Raw genomic sequence first — 21,328 nt, 5'->3', positions numbered from 1 at the left:
TTTCTGAGCACCTCAGGTACTCAGGTGTCCTTTCCCACTGACCTTTCCCTTCAGGGCAGAACTTCTACCCTTGCCCTTAGTTAGGGGAGGGATGTTTAAGCATGTTCCCTTGGACATGTTCCAGGAAATTCCCAAAGGAGCAGGCAGAAATAGGGGAACTGCCTGATGGGGCTGCTTTGGGGAGTAGACCTGCCCCATCAGTTTCCTGGCAGGCTCTGAGGACTCCATTTCTGCCCCTTAGCCGGATAGGCCTGTCCCTCTATAGTTCCCACCCTCCTGTCCTACCTGCATGTATGCCTTTGCTTGTCCATTCCCTTCAGCATGACCTAGTTCACCGGTTCCCCTATATAAAACCTTGCTATGCTTCTGAGGTCTCAGTGCTGTTCTCACCATTTCTGTTCAGTATTGTATTAGAAGGCCTAATCATTGTAGCAAGGCAGGACAGAGAAATGGAAGGCGTACAGAATGCAAAGGAAAAAAAATAAAACTGTTTATTCTCAAGTACTATGGTCATTATATTTTTAAAATCCCAAAGAATCTTCAGTACTAATTAGTGAATTTAGCAAGGTGCAGGATACCAGGCAAATGTATAAAAAGTATATATATGTATATATACACACACATATATTTGGCAGCCTTATCAAGAGTAAATGTACATATAATAACATTCACCCATCTAGTGTCACACTTCAGTGGTTTTTAGCATATTTGTAGAGTTATTACCATCATTGTAATTTAATTTTGAAATGTTTTCATCACCCTTCCAAAATCAATTATATTTTGATATAACAGCAAAAGAGAATTGGAAATTGATTTTTGGGGGGTTGTGCTGGGGATTGAACCCAGGAGGGCAAAGCTCTACCACTGAGCTACATCCAGAGCTCTAAGAAGGTAAATAAGATAATATTAAATTTTTTAAAAAATATTTATTTATTTATTTTTTAGTTGTAGTTGGACAGAATACCTTTATTCCATTCATTTATTTTTATGTGGTGCTGAGGATTGAACCCAGGTCCCTGCGCATGCTAGGTGAGTGCTCTGCCTCTGAGCCACAATCCCAGCCCCAAGATAATATTAAATTAATAATGATTGGAAAGATATGCCATGTTCACAGATTAGAATAATGAATATTGTTAAGCATAATCCCAATCAAGATCTCAACAGGCCTTTGAAGGACAATGTTAAGCCAGGAGTAGTGGCGCACATCTGTAATTCCAGCGGCTCAGGAAGCTGAAGCAGGAGGATCCCAAGTTCAAAGCCAGCCTCAGCAAAAGTGAGGTGCTAAGCAACTCAGAGAGACCTTGTCTCTAAATAAAGTATAAACTAGGGCTGGGGATGTAGCTTAATGGCTGAGTGCCCCTGGATTCAATCCCCAGTACCGAAAGAAAGAAAGAAGGAAGGAAGGAAGGGAGGGAGGGAGGGAGGGAAGCATTAAGAAAAGACACATATTGGAAGAAAATATTCACAAACACGTAAAAGGATTATACTCAACGTACATAAAGAATGCTTATGTCTTGTAAAAATAAGTTAAAGGAGCCAGGCATGGTGGCACACTCTTTTACATCCAGCTACACAGGAGGCTGAGGCCAAGGATCACAAGTTCAAAGTTAGTTTGGGCAACATAGCATTATCCTTTCTCAAAAATAAAATAATAATAAAATAAGCCAAGTGTATTGGTATACACCTGTAATTCCAGCAACTTTGGAGGCTGAGGCAGGAGGATCAAAAGTTCGAGGCCAGACTCAGCAACTTAGGACCTGAGCAACTTAGTGAGACCATCTTAAAATGAAAAATAGGTTAGGGTTGTGGTTCAGTGGTAGAGCGCTCGCCTAGCATGTGCGGGGCCTGGGTTTGATCCTCAGCACCACATAAAAATAAATGAATGGAATAAAGGTATCGTGTCCAACTATAATTTTAAAAAATAAATAAAAATAAAAAAGTTTGGGGATGTATCTCAGTGGTAAAGCACCCCTGGGTTTAATCCACAGTACCAAAATAACAACAAAAACAAAATAAGACTAAAATGGGTTAAAAATTTGAATAACAATTCCATGATTTTCTAATGAACAGATGACAAATAATTATATAAAAAGATGTTCAACATCATTGGGGCAATGCAAGTTAAAACCACAATGATATTATAATATTGTATGAAAAACTAAGAAAATATGGGAGGAAAAACCCTAAAAAAAAAAAATAAGAACTAGAAAAAAAAACCACCACTGCACACTATTAAAATGGCTAGAAGAAAAACAAAATCACTAAGTATGTTCATTTCTGGTGAGGATGTGGAACTCCTACATTGCTGGCAGAAATGCAAACAACATAGCCATTTTTGGAAAACAGTTTGGCAGTTTCTTATCAAGTTAAGCATATGTTTATCTTATGACCCAGTAAATACCACTTCTAGGTACAGTATTTACTCAAGAGAAATGAAAACGTGTCTGCACTGAGACCTCTATATAAATATTTGTTGCTTTATTCATAATAGCTAGAAATTGGAAATAACTCAAATATCATCCACTGGTGAATGGATAGATACACTGTGTTTTACAACCATGAAATGGAGTACTACTTAGCAATAAAGAAGGAAGAAATATTGATACATCTAATAACATGGAGGAATCTCAAATATGTTATGCTAAGTTCTGGAAGTCAGACACAGGATACCCCATATTCTGTGATCCTGTTTTTTTAATATATATTTATTTTTTAGTTTTAGGTGGACACAACATCTTCTTTTTATTTTATTTTTTTAATGGGGTGCTGAGGATCGAACTCAGTGCCTCACACATGCTAGGCGAGCACGCTACCACTTGAGCCACCTCCCAGCCCCTGTGATCCTGTTTATATGATACTGTGGAAAAGGCAAAACCACAGGGACAAATCAGATTGATAGGCATTGCCAGTGACTCGGGATAAGTGGAGTGGACTGACTGCAGAGAGGCCAAAGAGAACTTTTTGAAGTGATGGAAATGTCTGTCTTGATTTATTATGTTGGTAACAAAACTGTATATATTTAGATATTTGTTAAAACTCATTTGAACTATATAGTTAAAAGGAAGGATATTACTATAGGCAAATTACTCTTCAATTTAAAAATTTTGACAACATACCACATAGAATTCTGAGGTTGGGTCACTTCCAGCCCCCCTCTCCTTCCTGAGGTTTTCTCTGACCACCTCCTTGTTATATTGCTTTCCAGTGACTCCCTTCCAAATATTGGTTCCTGTTAACCACAGCTTGGAATATTCCTCATTGTGGCTGCTTCAGCCCCTCAGGGGTGGTGATTTACTGAACTCATTAACAAAGTGTGTGTTTGGTATAGCCAGACACTGTCTATAGCTGGATCTGTGAAAGGCCACAAGTGCTGACTGATGTGAGGCAGGCTGGGAGAGTGGCTGAGACCTGGTGGGGCCTCTGTGACTTTCTTGCTCCTCTCTCAAGTCCTTCTTTTCAGCTATTGCTGCTTTCTTCCCCCATAGGTTGGGACAAACATTCCTATGGTTACCATGGCGATGATGGGCATTCCTTCTGCTCCTCGGGAACTGGCCAGCCCTATGGTCCCACATTCACCACAGGAGATGTAATCGGCTGCTGTGTTAATCTCATCAATGGCACGTGCTTCTACACTAAGAATGGCCACAGTCTTGGTAGGTGCTTAAGGGACCTTGGAGGGTCTCCCCTGTGGAGCCCTTTGATTGGGAGAGACTCAAAGGCAAGCAGTTGAAATTAAAGCAGTGTCATGGAGCCTCTGCTGAGCTCTGGGGAACTGCAGCCTTTTCCAGCCAGTGGAGCCCTTTAAGGTGAATGGAGTAATAGCAGGGGCATTCTCTTTGTGAACCTATTCTTTAAGCAGCATTTACTAAGACCAGGGTGGGTACAGCTCCGTTTTGGTCATGATCCTGGCCTTTGTGGTACTTGTTGGAGCAGGTTTTAGCACCAAATGAAAAATTTGAGGGGTTGAAGCACATAGCTATTCGTGATGGGGGTTTGCATGCCCATGACCTGGCCTAGTAAGCCCTTCTAATGGCCAGGGTGCTGGTTGCTCCAGAGCAATAGTGAAGGCTTCACTAGTACAGAAGATAGACAAGTGGGATCTGGTGGGGCTAGATCTCCTCTGGGCTGTCCCATGATTAATGGGCAGTAGTGTGGGCAGAGTTACATTCAGAAAATCTTTGGTGAAATCATGAGGGATGAAAGGCCAGGGGAAGAGGCAGGTGGCCTGAGGTAAGGTGTTAGGTGCAGAAAATGGGGATCAAACCTGATGAAGGCCTGGGATGGCCCAGCAGGGCTTAGTGACAGAAGGAAAGGTGAGAAGGTGGCTAGGATGGTAATGCTGTTAACCAGAAGTGTAGCAATCACTGGGAGGATGGGGCCTGAAGCTGGGCTTGCCTGCCTGGGTTTGCAGGAGTGTCTGATCTGGCCACACGCTAGTTCTCTTAGGATGGTATAGTGAGGAGAGGACTTTCAGTACCGAATCAGCCAGGCCACCAAGCCCTGCAGGAAAGAGAACTAGACATTTCACTCATCAGAGGCCTGAGGAGTACCCCTAGCTTGAGGGACAATAAAAAGGTGACTGCTACTCCTTACATCCCCTCTGTGACTTCTTTAGGAGATGACCTGGCCAGCATCTGGAGACCTTAGAGGAAATCAGGTTTTCTGGTGACTGGGCTGGTTGACCAGGAGCCAGCATTCTTTGACAGAGCATGCAGGAAAGCCCAGGGAGCTGGGCAGCCAAGAGCACAGCCACAGCATGGATGCAGAGCTTTCCCGGGTGCACATCTGGGGAACCCCCCTGAAACTGCAGTTGCTGGTGTTCAACCAGTGAGAAGTTCATAGCTGGGGAAGTGGGGGAGGCGACTGGGCAGGGGCACGGGGCAAGGTCTCAAGAAGAATCTCCTTTCCCCACTCCATTTTCTTTTTTTTTTTTTAACTTTTATTCATTCATTCATTCATTCATTTATTCATTTATTTTTATGTTGTGCTGAGGATCGAACCCAGGACCTTGCATGTGCGAGAGGAGCGCTCTACCGCTGAGCCATAACCCCGCCCCCCCACTCCACTTTCTGATCCCAGTTATTCCCTGGCTCTGGGTTCTTCTACTGCCAGAGTCTCAGGGAGCCACTGTTGTGAGCTCTCACCTTGTACCTGAGCCCTGCTTCATCTGTTTCTCTGCAGCCAGACCCAGTCCTGCCTCTTTGATTACCTGCCCTTCATATCCTTCCAGCTTGTCCTCATCTTACTCAGAGCATGGCACCTGGAGTGGCACACAAGGTGTGCCCTCTGTAACTGTACATTTAGGGCCTCATCTGTGTGTACCAGGCTCACCAAAGGGCTGAGTTCTTTCTTGACCGGGTGCCTAGATTCTACAGGGAGTTTGTGGTCACAGGCTGTTTTTAAAAACTCATCTTTCTATTGAATGCTTTTTATAGACCCCATGAAAGACCTCACATGTTGTAATTAAATTTAATCTAGAAGTAGAGTGGCTATTTTTCCAGCCTATCAAGATCTTCTATGGTCTTACTTAGTGTATCTCAGCTATTTGACATCCTTTTCAGCATTTTGTTAACCTAATTTTTTTTAAACATACGCCATTTTTTTCTTTTGTTTATTTTATTTATTTATAAGTGGTGCTAAGAATCGAACCCAATGCCTCATACATGTTAGGCAAACTACAAGTCCAGCCCTGTTAAACTAAAGTTTGATAAAAATGTTTGAGTGTGTGTGTGTGTGTGTGTGTGTAATTATTTTTTTAGTTGTAGATGGACACAATGCCTTTATTTTATTTGTTTATTTTTATGTGGTGCCAGGTATCAAACCTAGTGTCTCATGCATGCTAGGCAAGTGCTCTACCACTAAGCCACAACCCTGGCCCCCTTGAGTATGTTTTTTTGTTTATTTGTTTGTTTGTTTGTTTTGTTTTTTAATGTTTTTCTAGTTGTTGATAGACCTTTATTTTATTTCTTTATATGTGGTGCTGAGAATTGAACCCATTTCCTCACATATGCCAGGCAAGTGTGCTACCGCTGAGCCACAGCCCCAGTCCCTTGAGTATGTTTTAATGAAGATATTTATAAGCTGGGTGCAGTGGCAGATGCCTGTAATTCCAGCAACTTGGATGCAGGAGGATCACAAGTTTGAGGCCAGCCCCAGCAACTTAGCAAGACCCTGTCTCAAAATAAAAAATAATAAAAAGGGCTAGGGATATAGCCCAATGGTAAAGCACCCCTGGGTTCAATCTCTAGTACAAGGCTAAGATTTGAGCCCTGAGTGGCAGTTGAGCTTGTCCAGGTATGATACCAGGCATTTACGAATCAGCTACATTAGCTTGAAATATACGTTTTTCTCTCTTATCCACAAGGATATTATTGAAACCTTACTGAAAGATTAATATGATCTGTCCCCCAAATTTTCTAGATCATGAAATTGTGAAAAGGCAGTAAAGATAGGGGCTGGGGTTGTGGCTTAGTGGTAGAACACCTGCCTAGCACATGTAAGGCACTGAGTGAATCCTCTAATGTCCTTGCCTCCTTTTCACAAGCCATCTTATCAATAATGTGCTTCAGAATCTAACCCTGCTCCCTTTAGAGAAGTAGAATGAGTTTTCTGCCATCCTACTTCTCTAAAGGGGTCTAAAGCCTCCCTGCTTCTTTCCTCTGTCACAGCACTTGCCCTAGTGCCATCTCCCAATTGACTTGTAATTATCAGTCACAAGCCATCTCTATTGCTGCAGTCAGAAGCACTGTGAGGGCCAAGCTTGCAGCTGTTTCCCCAGTTCTGTTACAGGGCATGGCTCCTGGGAGGCCTCAGCAGGTACTTGGTAAAAAGGATGAATGAGTAAATGGAGGGATATTCTGTCTACAAGCGGTCAATGTGCTTGCAGAATCATCCTCATATGGCTCTGATCTCTCATAAGATCTTTTCTTTTCAGCCTCAGTGTCCCAAGACCTATGACTTTTTGGCCCAGGCCCCTTATTATCCGCAGGTTTGGTTACTCTCTTGGCATCTGGGATCAGATCTTGCCATCACATTGGCCTTGCACAGATTCACAGGGATCAGCAGGGCTGGGGAAGGGTGCAGTGTTGCCTGGTCTAATGCAATAGAGAGGAATAGCTTCTTTCCTCATTCTTTTGGAATCACCTCAAGGCCTTCCAGGGTGCCACTGTGAGGCAGAGATGGGCAGAACTGGGTAGGTCATCCCTAGCCCAGAAGTATGGCCATTGCCTCACTCTGTGACCCAGTTGCAGCCAATTTGTACTTAGAACTCAGTGTTTATGAAGCAGCTTTCACAGACTGTCTCGCTGAGGGATTAGTATTATCCCTATTTTTCAGATGGGCTCACAGAGGTTGGGTAACTAGCCAAAGGTCACACTGCAGTTAACTGATGAAGCCTGAAGTCCCACTCCTTCTAGGATCCTATGGATTTCCTCCATAGGCCTAGGAGTAAAGCAGCAGCATGGCCACACTGAGATCCATGGGGGAAGCTCCTGGGCAATATAGAGGGGCTTCCAGATTCTGTGACACTGACCCTGAAAATGGGGCTCAGCAGTAGCCTCAGGTAGGCAGACCATGATGTTTATGACTTTTCCTCACTGGGGAGTAAAATAGCCCAGTAAAAGTTGTAAACCATCTCTCTTCACATTTTTTTTTTTTTTTTAATCTGTAAACTTTCCAAGATTGTTGTGGGAGACCTTGTGTCAGACTTCACCTGTGCTGTCTTGCTGGATGTTTTTCTTTTCTGGGTGAGAGTTGGAGGAGCAGATTAAAGATCTCTCAGGAATCAGCAGTTTGAAAATCTCTCAGGCCAAAGACCTTATCCAAAAAAATGAAGGACTGTGAAATCTTGAGAGAGGCTCTATTGGCTAAGTCTGTGTCATTTCTCAATCTGTCAAATATGTGTAATCTGGTAGAGTTCTGAGGTTCCTCTCCTGGTGGACATGGGTCAAGCCTGTGTGTATATTTGGGGTCCCACTCCCTTCTGTCCTCATATTCAGTTCAGGATTGAGGTCTCTGGAAATTCAGCTCCTTCTCTTGGCAGGAGGGCTTGGATGGTACACAAATCATTATTAACCTGAGCTTTGCCAACTTAGAATTCCTGGGGATGCAGAATGAGTGTAGTCTGGAGACAGACAGCTGTCACCCTCCCTGTCTTCACTTCTCCATCAGCTTAGAGACAATGTTGGAACATCAGACCTTTTGGCAAGTCTTTTAACCTCTGAGGCTTTTCTTCATCTGTAAAATGGGATAAGAATGCCCATTCCCCAGAATTATATGAGAATTGGATCAGGTAATGAATGGATTGCAAAGGATTTGACATACTCAGTAGGTTTCCATAAATGTGTTGGTTCAAAAGAAGTATCTGACCTAAAAGGCCTTGGGACAGATCACTTGGGTTTAGTTGTTTCTAAGGTGGAACAGCCATGGATAATTACCTAAGGTCCTGACTTTGCTTTTGAATAGATCACCCAGTAAAAGAAAGGTCCAGATCTAAAACTACCAGGCCTTTGTTGCAGAGGTGGAGGCGACCAAGGGGCTGGCCCTGTCTAATGGCCTGATTACTGTTCTTTCCCTTCACAGGCATAGCCTTCACAGACCTCCCGGTAAGTATGACCAGCAGGCTTCCCCCCTTCTGGGCCATTGGGGGCTGTATGCTATGGGGTGTGGTGGTACCTGCAAGTGCAGGGTGTGGAGTCTGGCCCTTTCCCCAACCAGGGATGTGTCCTGTGCTGTCAAGCTTGAGGGTGCCAGTAGGGGATACCTGCTGGCCTTCCTCTCTCCAGGAGCAAGGCCTGGTCTTCCTCCACGACTCTCAGCAGGTGACAGAAATTTGTGACATTTATAAAAGCAGCTGTGGGGTGGGTGGGGTGGGGTGATGGTCATGGAAGGAGGGTAGCTCCATGGCTTAGCTGGTCTGGGCCAGCTCCATGTTACTTACAGCCAGCAAACTGGGGTGCAGAGTGTAGGGAATTGTTGCTGATTTTTTAGGAAACCAATCCTTGTCCATCCCCATCAAGTATCCCCAAGATCCCCCTCAAGCCAGGGAGATGGACTTTGTGAGTTTTCTCTTCTTAGAAAAGGATGGTGCTTCCTGTAGCCTTTGGGGCTCATCTGTACCTTCCATACCTCAGTCCTTTCCTGTGAGTCACCACAGGCCTTGTCACATGCATGGCCTCCACCCAGAGTGCTGGAGCCTGGCCCAGCCCTGTATGCCTTGGCTGGTTCAGGAAGGAAGGTTTGCTGACTCTGCTCCTACTTTGGGATCCGGGGCACCCTAATGTACCCAAGGAAATGCTCTTGTGATCTGAGGGACCTCTGAAACCCAATTGTATGCCTTGGCTGGTTCAGGAAGGAAGGTTTGCTGACTCTGCTCCTACTTTGGGATCTGGGGCACCCTAATGTACCCAAGGAAATGCTCTTGTGATCTGAGGGACCTCTGAAACCCAATTGCAGCATTTGCTGCATTTGAATCATCCTGTCTACATATCAGAATCCTTCCCTCCTATTTATCCAGAGTTCCTAGAGAGAGGTTGTGGTCCTAGGCAAAGAGAGCAGACTTGCTGGCTGGGGAAGAATTTAGTTAACATAAAACGACCAGATGTGAGTGTGGGCAGCATGTTGCCACATGCTAGAAGGCGGCAGAGCTTTGGGCAGTGGTGGTTCAGAAAAAGCTTGCTGGAGGAGGTGAGCTTCGCCTGTAGTATGGAAGATGGGAGGGAAAAGAAGGAAGCCAGAGGTCTGTGGGTTCAGGATCATAGTGGGCTGAACCCAGTATTCCCAGGAATGACATGTAGCCTAAGGATGGAAGATAAAGAGGGGACTAGGAAGCCCTGGGAAGATAGCGTGCAGTGATATGGGGAGGATATGGGTGAGGGTATGAGCAGTGGCATTGGGAGCCACAGGGGGAGGTCATTGTGGGAGAGTGGGGGAAAGCAGGGAGCCTCACACCTCACTGGCCATAGGTCTTCTGCTGAGTGAGCCTCTGACAGGAAGGGCAACAAACTTTCTCTCTCCTTTGCCAGCTCCAAGGGGTGTAACTCACATAATCTTTTGCCATACTCTCCTCCTCCCTCTTCTGTGTCATCTCATCCCTTCCTTCTTCCTCATGTAATTCTTTTTTTGCGGCCGAGTGATCCTCAGCTCTGAACTTTTTGGAGAGGAGCCATTATCCACCCTACAGCCTAGTTTCATGGGCGCACCTGCAGGGTTGTACAGCCCAGCCTGCCTCACTGTGCCCTGGCTGAGTTCCAGTGACCTCCAATGCAGGGCAAGAGACTCTCCATATTAAGCCTTGCTCGCTCTTCTTTTGCTTTCTTCCCCCAGGCTTTGGGGTTTAGTGCCTGTGGTGGGGAGATGGATGGAATGTGGCTCAGTCCCATGCCTCCCACCTTATGACTCTCTTCCAGCCTTAGTACTGGCCGGCAGGAGCCATGGAGGTGAAGCGAGGCCCTACTGCTTATAGGGCCTGACTATCATTCATTCTCCTCCTCAGGCCAACCTCTACCCTACTGTAGGCTTGCAGACACCTGGGGAGATTGTGGATGCCAACTTTGGGCAGCAGCCCTTCCTGTTCGACATCGAGGACTACATGCGGGAATGGCGTGCCAAGGTCCAGGGCACTGTCCATGGCTTCCCCATCAGTGCCCGGCTTGGCGAGTGGCAGGCGGTGCTGCAGAAGTGAGTGCCATCCCCCAGGCCCTGTTCCAATGGGCCCCTGCAGGTTCTATAAGCTGTTCCTGGGAATTCCAGAGGGAAATATGCTTCTGGAAAGTACTCCCAGGGATTCAGCTACTGCCCTGATGCCCTCTTTTCAATAGAAAGCTGCAGTCTCTAGAGATGCCCCTATTTACACCTTTGTCCCCTCAGCCAGCTTAGAAGGTTCCTGTGTGTAAGATTACCAACAGGCTGTGTTCCTTCCCCAGGTCATTTTGCAAAGAATGTCCTAGGATTCCCCTGTGGTCTCTTCCTCTCTGCACTTTTTTCTACCATGGAGAGTATCCATCCTGCTGACTGTGGCCTGAAGTCACCTCACAGGGTCATCCAGCTAAATTCCCTGCATCTATGACAGTGGCAGCAGGAAGAGGGTCTCCCGTAGGATCAGTGTAGCTGGCTCCCTGGCTGATGAATTCCAAGACAATCTTGGAAGTCCGTGTTGCCAAGTATTGCCATGGGAGGCCAGGTTTAGTTTTGTCTTCCACTGGCCAGCTGCAGGTCTGAGTGAGGTAATGACCATCCCAACTCGGCTAGGAGGTGGGTGTTAGCTTGACTCCCAAGGGTGAGAAAGGGCTGGATTGGGCTTCTGCTCGCTCTGCTCATTGCTCTGCAATGTACCAGATGCCAGGGACCCTTGGGTAAGATTAGGATACACACTGGGTTCTTGTGTGCAGCTTTCTGTTCTTGAGAGATTGATATTGAGGCAGCACTAAGGAGAACTGAGGCAGGGGCCCATATGGTCAGGAAGAGCAGCACAGCTACCTCTAGTTCCTGGCCCCCAGAGCAGATGAGGAGCACTTCCATAGGGGCCAAGAGAGTGCCACTCCCTGCAGCAGGCTTACCCATGTGCAAGAGGAAAAGTGGAGCTTTCCAGGCCCCATTTTGGAGGGACTGATCCTCTCAGATTTCAGAGCCTGTATTCAGCACATGGGTGTTTTTGTTTACATGTGTGTACCATGTGCTTGTATGTATTCATTTTCTAAGACTTGTATATAATTTGTGTTCTGTGGTTTCACATAGCTTCATTTTATGAATATTGGGAATGGCTAACTTATCTTTGAGACAAATTTGCCACAAGCTCCTTTTCTGACTTCCCCTGGTGGGATGTTAGGTATTTTCTCTCTTTGGTGCTGTTGGCAACCCTTTCATATATAAAGAACTTTTCATATATAAGGTTAGTTACTTTCTTGGTATCCTTTTAAGAAGTGACATTTTTGGGTCAAAGGGACTGTACAATTTGGAGACACCTGATATTCATATTGACTTATCTGAACCATGTGTTGTAAAAAAAAAATTGCCCTGCATTTATAACATAGTTCTAATTATTATTCAGAATATAATATCCTTTGATAACATAATTTTGTAATAAGAGGTTGTATTTATTGACTTCTTGCCAAGTATTTTATACATATTATTGTGTTAACCCCTTAAAATAAGAGGTAACATACAAACTTTCATGCCTCCCATAAGACAGCCCTTTGGACATTTGGTTGATAATAATAGTTATATCAGACATGCTCACATACCTAGATATTTACTCATGTACACATCAGACATAGGGCTCATCCTTCTGCTGTCCATCTGTGCACACATGCTCATACACGTGTGCTACTGCTCAGATAGTTTAAAATTGGGTTAAATGGTTGCTGGGAATTGGGCCTTCCCCAAAGATTGTATTTTTGTTGGTCCTGCTGGTGCTTGTCTCTTCCCAGTGAAATCAGCCTGATAACTTGGCACATTGGGTCCCTGAGCTGTGGCATATTATGAAATGATTTTGGCATGTTGGTTAGCTCCCATCACTCTGGAGCTAGTGCTGCCACAAAACAGGCTCACCAGAGGAGTAGGACACTTATGCGTGGTACAAGCAGTCAGAGGAGCTCCTATGTTGGTGGCAGGTATGTGTGTGCCAGGTGTCCTCAGTGTCTGGGGATCTGGCACACTGCTTGGCAGGCTGCCATTTCAGGAAGTCCTGGGTGAGACCGTCAGCCACCTCTGGGCTTGTTGCAGTTTACCAGTAGGTAGCCTGGAAGCTTAAGGGCAGCATGTCCAGAGAAGTACAGCCACTCCTCTGATCTGTAAGCATTGATACAAACAGCTCCTCTTCAGCCTGATGGCATGAGCACTGGGGGGACATTTTTATTTTATTCCACCCCTTCAGTTCTGTGGAGGTTGTATTATAAGACATGTTTAGGGGAAACCTCACGGGGAGGTATTCTGTCTCATCAGAAGGTTGGTGAGAAATGCAATTCTTTTTTTTTTGGTACTGGGGATTGAAACCATGGGTGGGTGCTTAACCACTGAGCAACATTCCCAGCCCATTTTTATATTTTAGAGACAGAGTCTCACTGAGTTGCATAGGGCCTCGCTAAGTTGCTGAGGCTAGCTTTAAACTCAAAATCCTCCTGCCTCAGCCTCCCAAGCTGCTGGATTACACGTGTGCGCCACTGTACCCAGCAGAAATGCAGTTCTTGAGTGTCACTTCAAGCTCTTCCTTTCTTCTAGCATGGTCTCGTCTTACCTGGTGCATCATGGGTATTGTGCCACTGCCACGGCTTTTGCCCGAATGACTGAAACCCCGATTCAGGAAGAACAGGCATCCATAAAGAACAGACAAAGTAAGGTTAATTCTCCTCTCCCCTTCCCTCTCTCACTTGTCCCTAACTCTCCTCTGTAAACTCATGCCAACCCTGATTAACCTGTTAGGAGTCCATTCCCCTGCAGTGGAGACCAGCCTGCCACCCCAAGCTAGCCCTAAACCCTGCTCCTGACTGTCCTTCAAGACTACATTACCCAGCAGCCTTGGAGAGTCTCAGAGCAGCCTCCCTAATGCATACTCTGAAGGTCTGGCACAGGCCAAGCCTTAGCATGGCTATATCTTCCTCTTCCGTGCTTGTTTCCTTCCTCCTGCATCCTGGATTCTACTTGGCCTCCTATTTATGTCTTCCAGAAAGAGTGTTTGCATCTTATCAGACCAACACCCTGTCTTTCAGACCATTTACTGAACCTTAGTAGTTCTGCTTGTCTCTAGCCTGATCAGACAGGGCAAAGCTGATGTTTAGTGGCTGCTTTGGTGGCACCTCTCTTTGTTCTGCAACTCTGGTCCTGCCCCTTGCAGACAACCTAATCCTTCTTTGGTCAAAGGCAACTCTCCCAATGTTCATTCTGGCCTGTGACGAGTGTGTTTGGGGCCCTTTCATGGAAAGAAGGGGACAGAGAACAAAGACCCCACACAGAAGATAGGAGGAGAGTGAGGGTGAGAGGGTGTGTATAGACACACATGTCTGTGAGTGCCTGCCTGTGTCTCTCTGAGCCTGTCATTTCTGTGTATGTGCATATGTCTGTGTCTCCCAGAGAAGCTGCACTCAGCCAGACAGATAAAAAGGGATCCCAGACTTGGGATCTATGGATGAGAAAGCCTCAGACCTAGAAGTTGCTCCCAGCAAGATGCACCAGGCCCCAGGGCAAGAGAGAGAAAGCAAAAGAAAAATGCTGGTGGCCCAGAGAGGTGTCATCATCAGAGGTGCCAGCATGAGGAGGTTGACCTCCTCTCCTAGCAGGGAGCACGCTGTAGCCCATGAAGACTGTGGAGATGCATCCCTGGCCTGAACCAGTGTACTTCTGTTGCCACTCCCCTGTGAAGCCCAGAAAGAGGAGTCTGTCTGAAGAGGAGCCCTTGGGCCACTGGCTTGCCTTGGTGCCCATTATGCTCCTTCAACCAGCCTGCCACCCCAAGCTAGCCCTAAACCCTGCTCCTGCCATCCCCCTAGCCAAGTCCTTGGCCACCAATGCCCCATAGGAGCAGGCCTCCAAACACCCCTCCTGCCTCTGGGCTGTAAGTTCCATTCTTTTTCCCCCTTATTCTTGAGGATTCCATGTCATTTGGCTGAAACCAGGCTCTGCTGAGGGACCTGGCAACCAGGTTCTCTCCTTAGCCTCTTCTATGAGCATCTCCAGCCGGCAGAGCACTCTGAGCCAGCCCATCCAACTATCACCTAGCTCCTGCTGAGACTGGCCATGTTTCAGGCTTGTGGATGTGAGGAGAATCTGTGGCCCTTCCTCACTACCATGTTCTTGCTCTCTGCAGAGATCCAGAAGCTGGTGCTGGAGGGCCGGGTGGGTGAGGCCATTGAGACCACCCAACGCTTCTACCCTGGGCTATTGGAACACAACCCCAACCTGCTCTTCATGCTCAAGTAAGTCATGGCTTCCTGTCCCTAAGACCACCCCTCAGCTGATGGCAGGAATCCACAGCCTGGGCCAGACCCAGAGCATCACTGCTGTGATCCCTCTACAGGTGTCGACAGTTTGTGGAGATGGTGAATGGCACCGACAGTGAGGTCCGAAGCTTGAGCTCCCGAAGCCCCAAGTCCCAGGACAGCTACCCTGGCTCCCCAAGCCTCAGCCCCCGACATGGCCCCAGTAGTTCCCACATGCACAACACAGGTCAGCCACTCTCCAGAGGACTCTGGGAAGAGTTTGTGTGGAGAAGAAAGGCCACCCCAATTGCCCTTCCCTGTGCTGGGCTCAGGGCTGGCAGCTGGATTGGGGGGATGGGAAAGGGGATCACTGTGGCAATATCCAGGGTCTTGCTTGGCGGCAAGCTGCCCCTCCTCCTCTGACCATCCCTGGCTTCTAGGAGCAGACAGTCCCAGCTGCAGCAATGGCATCGCATCCACCAAGAGCAAACAGAACCACAGTAAATACCCTGCACCCAGCTCCTCCTCCTCCTCCTCGTCCTCCTCGTCCTCCTCCTCCCCGTCCTCCATCAATTACTCCGAGTCCAACTCAACAGACTCCACCAAGTCCCAGCCCCACAGCAGTACCAGTAACCAGGAGACCAGGTGCCTGTCTTGCTTCACTTCCTCTGCTCTGCTTCTGCTTTGTGCTCCCTGGACCCACTGCAGTCTGTCCTTTGCTGCCCCCTGCCCTTCACCCCAACCTTCATCACAGGCCTATGCTTTTATTGCTACCTGTTAATCTGCCAAACCAGGCACTGGCTCTGGCTTCTGGCCCTACTCAAGATTTGGCTGCCAGTTCCCTTGGCCCTGACTTTCTCTGGAGGTACTAACCCTCCTGCAAGACTGAAAATGTGGTCCCCTCCCAGGGGATTCTGGGCCTTCAGAAACCTTAGCATGTAAACTGAAGCTTTTATGGAATCTAGCTTCTAGACAGCCAGGTTAGCAGGCAGGGAACTCAAGTTACAAGTGGCTTTCAACAGGTCCTAGGCATACCTTAAGTCCAAACTGAGACCAGAGATGCCCAATGGGGTCCATGAAGTCCAGTCATTGAGGATCGGGGACTATGTAATAAAGGTAGGATAGCCAGGAGGAGTGAGTCACAAAAGCAACACCAGGACAAGAATGGGAATCAAGTGACAGGCCTATGGGAATAGCTAGATAGTAGTAGGTGCCAAGTTTTGGAGCCTGGGAAGCTTTGGCTATCCTTTCATGTTCCTGACAGCCCTCAGTTTATCTACAGCAACCATGGCTAAAACCTGAATGAAGGCCCAGCCAGGTTGCTGCAACCACATCTCTTGGCCAACACCACCTCAATCCTTCTCCACAGTGATAGTGAAATGGAAATGGAGGCAGAGCATTACCCCAATGGCGTGCTGGAAAGCATGTCCACACGCATCGTCAATGGCGCCTACAAGCATGAGGACCTGCAGACGGATGAGTCCAGTATGGGTAAGGGCTGTGCTATAGCATGACTCAGCCTGATGTTCCCCAAGAGGGCAATGTATGATCCAGATACCTCTTCCCCCTGGGAAAGGCTGATATGGCCAGACTTTGGCAGCTTGAGAAGCTCCAGCCAGACCAATCATGGATGGGTCTTTGAGGCAGCTTCAAATGTATAGGAAAAATCTAATCCTGCTGCCAAGAACAAGACTCTTGCATTTGGGGCTGGAGAGAGTTGGAGAGTGTGGACGCTCTTATGAGCACCATGCATCTCTGCAGGACAGGAAGAGGGAAAACCTCTTGAGTCCTACCTGATCCCTGGACTGTGTGCTTAGGTGGACTGAGAGCACCTTCACTCTGGCTGCTCCACCTGCTCTCCTGGCCCTCCCCTGCCTTTGGCAGAAGCTGCAGCTTCCTGGGATTTCTTCCTACCGTTCCTTCTAATGTGTTTTCTGCTGGCTTTTGGGTGCAGATGATGGGCATTCGAGGCGGCAGCTCTGCGGGGGCAACCAGGCTGCCACAGAAAGGATTATCCTGTTTGGCCGGGAGTTGCAAGCACTGAGTGAACAACTGGGCCGGGAGTACGGCAAGAATTTGGCTCATACAGAGATGTTGCAGGTACAGGACAAGCCAGGCCTTCACACAGAGCAAGCCTCTATTTGGTGCTGGGAATGGGGTGGCTCTGGGAGGATCCAGGAGCAGCAACAATAAGGCAGAGTGGCACTAGGCAGGTCTGCAATACAACATGGGGTGTTTGGGGTGTACCCCAACTCTTCAGGCTCTGGGGAAGGTACAGCCCTGCCCAACACTATAGTCCTGGTATGTCAGGTTCTCACTGGGCACCATTCAGGGCCCTGTCCCCTCCTGGAGCTATGGCATCGGGTGTGGTATGTACCACAATCCTAAGAGTGCTTGTCCCTTAGGATGCCTTCAGCTTACTCGCTTACTCAGACCCCTGGAGCTGCCCTGTTGGCCAGCAGCTTGATCCCATCCAGAGGGAACCTGTGTGTGCTGCACTCAACAGCGCCATTTTAGGTGAGTGCATCTAATAAAAGCAAAGAATTGACCCAAGAATGCCTGGGTGGCCCCTCCCCTTCTCCCTGGGAAGGGCAACAAGGTCAGCACAGGTTCTATCAGATGACTCACAGGACTCCTGGACTTCCAATGCTAAACCTAAACCCTGACCTCCCTCTACCCAACTGAACTGGCTGCTAGATCATGATGGGTTCTAGGCCATGACCTTGGGCCCACATAATCATTTCACTGTACTAAATAAGGCTTAAATGCTCAGGGTTTTAGCATGACTATAAGTCCATGGCCTGATAGCAAGGACACTCACACAGACACTGAATGCTCTGGTCTTAGAGATTCTGTCAATTCCTTCACCTTCCACTCCCAAGGGAATTTTGGGCTGCAATCAAGCCCTGGACAGGGCAGTGATCAGGCCTTATATCTTCTCCACAGAGTCTCAGAACCTGCCAAAGCAGCCCCCACTGATGCTTGCTCTGGGCCAGGCATCTGAATGTCTACGGCTCATGGCCCGAGCGGGCCTGGGATCTTGCTCCTTTGCCAGAGTTGACGACTACTTGCACTAGCTGACCATGCTGGCTGGCCCTGCTGGCTGGCCCCGCCTGGCCCTCCTTCAGCCTCAGGGCTGGAGCAGCCCTGCCCTCCATAGGCACCTGGTGCAGGGACCTAGAAGCCATGGGCAGAGTCCACTCCTTCTGCCTGGCCTTTCTCTCTCTCCCTTTCCTTCCTCCTTTCCTCCTGGCCTCTGTTCCTTCTTTCCCTTCTTTCTTTCTCTCTCTCTCTATCCCTCTCTCTGCCCCAGTCTCTCTCCTCTTCACGTGCAGCGGCCTATGACACAGTATTTGGCTGATTACTCTCATGTAGCGCCTTCTCCTTTAAAGAGGGTTTTGTTTTGAGGAGGGCTTGGGGTTTTTTAATCTTTTTTTCCTCCTGACTGAGCCACCAGTGTTTATCTTGGGAGAGTTTGTGCTGAGCTGGTTTCTGCTAATTTAGTGATGAAGCCTATCCAGGTTGGTGATAGCTGATTATTTTCATAAGTAAAAAAAAAAAAAATGAGATTATATATATATATATATATATATATATATAAATATATATATTAAAAAAAAAAAAGACACAGTATTTATCGTAGCATTAGTGGTCCAGCACCTCTTGGGTGAGGCTGTCCAGACACCATGTGTTTTTATTTGAATCCAACTCATTAAAAAAGAATCATCTCTGTCACCTCAGCCAAGTGATTTGTTTATTTTAGGCTCCCCCTTTGTTGAGCCACAGGCCCAGCTGCCACCCAGGGAAGCTGAATAGGCTTTGAGGAGCTACTTGGTAGGCAGGGTCAGGCTAAGCTGGTTTGCAGCATCCCCAGAGGTGTGGGTCTTTAGGCCCCTGTGACCTGAACTGAGCAGAGAACTGCAGGGCTAGGAGTCCAGAGACATGAACATGAGTTAGCCCAGGGCCACACAGCAAAGCAAGGAAGCAGAGGGTCCTTGGCCAGCACACTGTCTACCACTGTACCCTGCCTCTCACTGCCTGCCTTGCCCCTCTCCCTCTCTCAATGCCCTGCCTTCCCTTTTTGTTAAGATGGCCAAATAATTCATTTACTCTCAATTGATTGCCTGGAAACTACCTGCCTTCAAGCTGCTGTGCATCACGCTGCCAGGAGGAAGACTCCATTCCCAGGACAGAGGCCCCTGAGGACAGGGGCTGCTTTCTTCCTGCCTGGGTCTTCACCATTACTGCACAGCTCTGATGGGATTGATGTTTTCTGTGGAGAAGCCAGTGCCTCATGGAGGCAGATTCTTTGGCTGCTGGTCCCTGGAGTAGATGGAACCTTTCACCCCCTGGACCAGGCTTCACTGCAGCTGTGCCAGGCCGCTTCCTGTAGCTTGGCCCCAGCCATTCTTAGGAAGAGAAAGGGACCCCATGGGCTTTACAAATGTCCCACCAGCTGTTTTCAGATGAATTCTCATAGCTGGTGGAACAAAAAAAGTCTCACTGTCACAGGAAGGGCTGAGATAGCTGCCAGGACTTGGGTGGAGCATCTGAGGAGAGGACTGGCTGCCCAGTAGGAAAGGGAAGAGGCCTATGCAAGAGGAGTACTGGAGGGCTAGGAGTTCTATACCTGCTTCAGTGTGAGGGAGAGCCCAAGCAACCCCTGCAAAGATTAGGGTAAGCCATTGCAAAGCTAGAGTTGAAACTTCCAGTACCTGTCTGGGTTTGGGCTGGTGAACTCCTGCTTCATGTTATTGGACATGGGAATGGTTGGAATGGCCAGAGATTTTCCATGCCCACAATGGACAAGAAATTGCATTGGACCAGCTACTGGTGAGGGGCCAGGGCTCTGGCCCTGATATCTTTAGGAGTTTTACCTTAAGGGATAATTCTGTGGGCTACTTCTTTTTCTTGGTCCCTGCCATGGCTCCATCTGCCAGTCCACAAACAAGACCCATCATGAGGTATTGTCCTGTTTGTAAAGGAAATTAATTCTATGCAAGGCTAGAGATACCAAGCTCCAGTGTCAGAGATTGGAAACATCAGACTGTTAAAGTGATCAACCTAGCTGGATTGGGAATTAAAACCAGAGGCTTTTGCAGCTGCAATGGAGTTCAGAGATCATCTCTACCAGTCCTTTTCTATTTCAGATAAGAAAACAGGCCAAGGAGATTGACTTGGCCAAAGTCACACAGCAAATTAGTGGCAGAGCCAGGACTAACCTTATTCCTGTGGGTTGGACAGTACCATTTAGTCCTGAAGCTGAATGGTGGATGAGCCCCATGAAGGGTCAGGGTGGCATGGCTTCCAGCAGTGGCTGAGCAGAAGGTACCTTCAGGGGTGTGTCAGGGATGGGGATGAGTGCCTGGACTTCGGTTGTGGAGCGGCTGAGAGAGGGCCCAGGAGGGCTCAGGATACCTGTGCGCTGCATATGGGGATGGGTGTCTGCCGGGCTCACGCTCAGTACCTATGGCCACCTCCCCATTTTCTGTGCCTTATCTCACTGTTTCAGCTGAGTCCAAGTTGTTTACTGTTTCTCTCCAGAGGGGCTCTCTGTCCCAGTTGGACAGCTCACCTTTGGGACAAGCCTTTGCCCCATAAGCTGTGGAGAGGGCCAAAACCAAGCTGCTTAAATAGGCTGCCTTGCTGATAGTCCAAGCTCACCTGCAGCTGGAGGAGCCCCTTATGCGAATTCAGCCCTGCCAGCCTGCTTCCAGGAGCCTCAAGTGGGGAAGGTACCTGGGAACAGCCCTGGTGAAGGTCTGGGTCTAACTTATGGGGCAGACAGAAGACCTGGCTCTGTTGGGTTGTCCAGCCCTGGGGGAGCAGCCTTCCCCAGTCACCTTCCCCTTGTGGCACCAGATAATTGCTCCTTTTAGAGCAGAAAACTGGCAGGCCACTCAAAGCCAGAACCCCCTATTCCCATCCATGTGGATCTGTGGCTGGGTGCAGGCCATCAGAACAGGGACACCACAAAACAAAGAAGTGGGGACTACCTGGCCACTCAGCGCCTTCCCAGCCCTTAAGCAAGCACAAAGAAGATGAGGCAGAGGACTGTCGGAGCTAAAAGTTCCTTTGGTTGCTCACAACTCAGGTATGCATGCCATGTGGCAGCTGGAAAGCAGAGCCCTACTTGACCGCCAGTCCTGGGCACCTGGACCTGCGGCCAGATGGTGGCTTCTGGCTGCTCAAGTGCCCACCTCTTCGCATAGGGTTTTCCTACATTAGTAACTACAGCTGAAACAGACATACTCCACATTGTGCACACTGGTTCTGCCTTTGTCCTCGCAAGTTGATACTTGGCATTAGCATGAAACTTGTGGGCATGGGAGGGTTGGGAGAATTCTAACACAAAACATCCTATTAAAATTGTACTTGAGAGATGAAAAAAACTCTTGTTGTATTTTGACAGAATTATT

General features: G+C 47.9%; 1 protein-coding gene across 3 annotated transcripts in view; it reads left to right on the top strand.

Annotated features, from left to right (window-relative positions):
* Nucleotides 1-21,328, top strand: part of Ranbp10 (RAN binding protein 10) — a 68,735-nt gene extending 47,407 nt beyond the window's left edge. Inside the window, exons 4-14 of one of the 3 annotated variants that reach the window (XM_026413229.2) lie at nt 3,486-3,653; nt 8,581-8,603; nt 10,493-10,677; nt 13,216-13,328; nt 14,798-14,906; nt 15,008-15,156; nt 15,356-15,554; nt 16,279-16,400; nt 16,864-17,009; nt 17,315-17,426; nt 17,856-21,328. In XM_026413229.2, the coding sequence (XP_026269014.1) occupies nt 3,486-3,653; nt 8,581-8,603; nt 10,493-10,677; nt 13,216-13,328; nt 14,798-14,906; nt 15,008-15,156; nt 15,356-15,554; nt 16,279-16,400; nt 16,864-17,009; nt 17,315-17,426; nt 17,856-17,986 (1,457 nt within the window). In that variant the 3' untranslated portion in view covers nt 17,987-21,328. Of the gene's footprint in view, nt 1-3,485; nt 3,654-8,580; nt 8,604-10,492; nt 10,678-13,215; nt 13,329-14,797; nt 14,907-15,007; nt 15,157-15,349; nt 15,555-16,278; nt 16,401-16,863; nt 17,010-17,314; nt 17,427-17,855 lie in introns of all 3 variants that reach the window. The other 2 variants (XM_026413228.2, XM_077792907.1) reach the window with 2 other exon arrangements.

The sequence above is a fragment of the Urocitellus parryii genome, chromosome 15 (genome assembly GCF_045843805.1).
Source record: "Urocitellus parryii isolate mUroPar1 chromosome 15, mUroPar1.hap1, whole genome shotgun sequence".
NCBI classification, from domain to species: Eukaryota; Metazoa; Chordata; class Mammalia; order Rodentia; family Sciuridae; genus Urocitellus; species Urocitellus parryii.
This window is presented reverse-complemented; position numbering and strand designations above follow the sequence as displayed.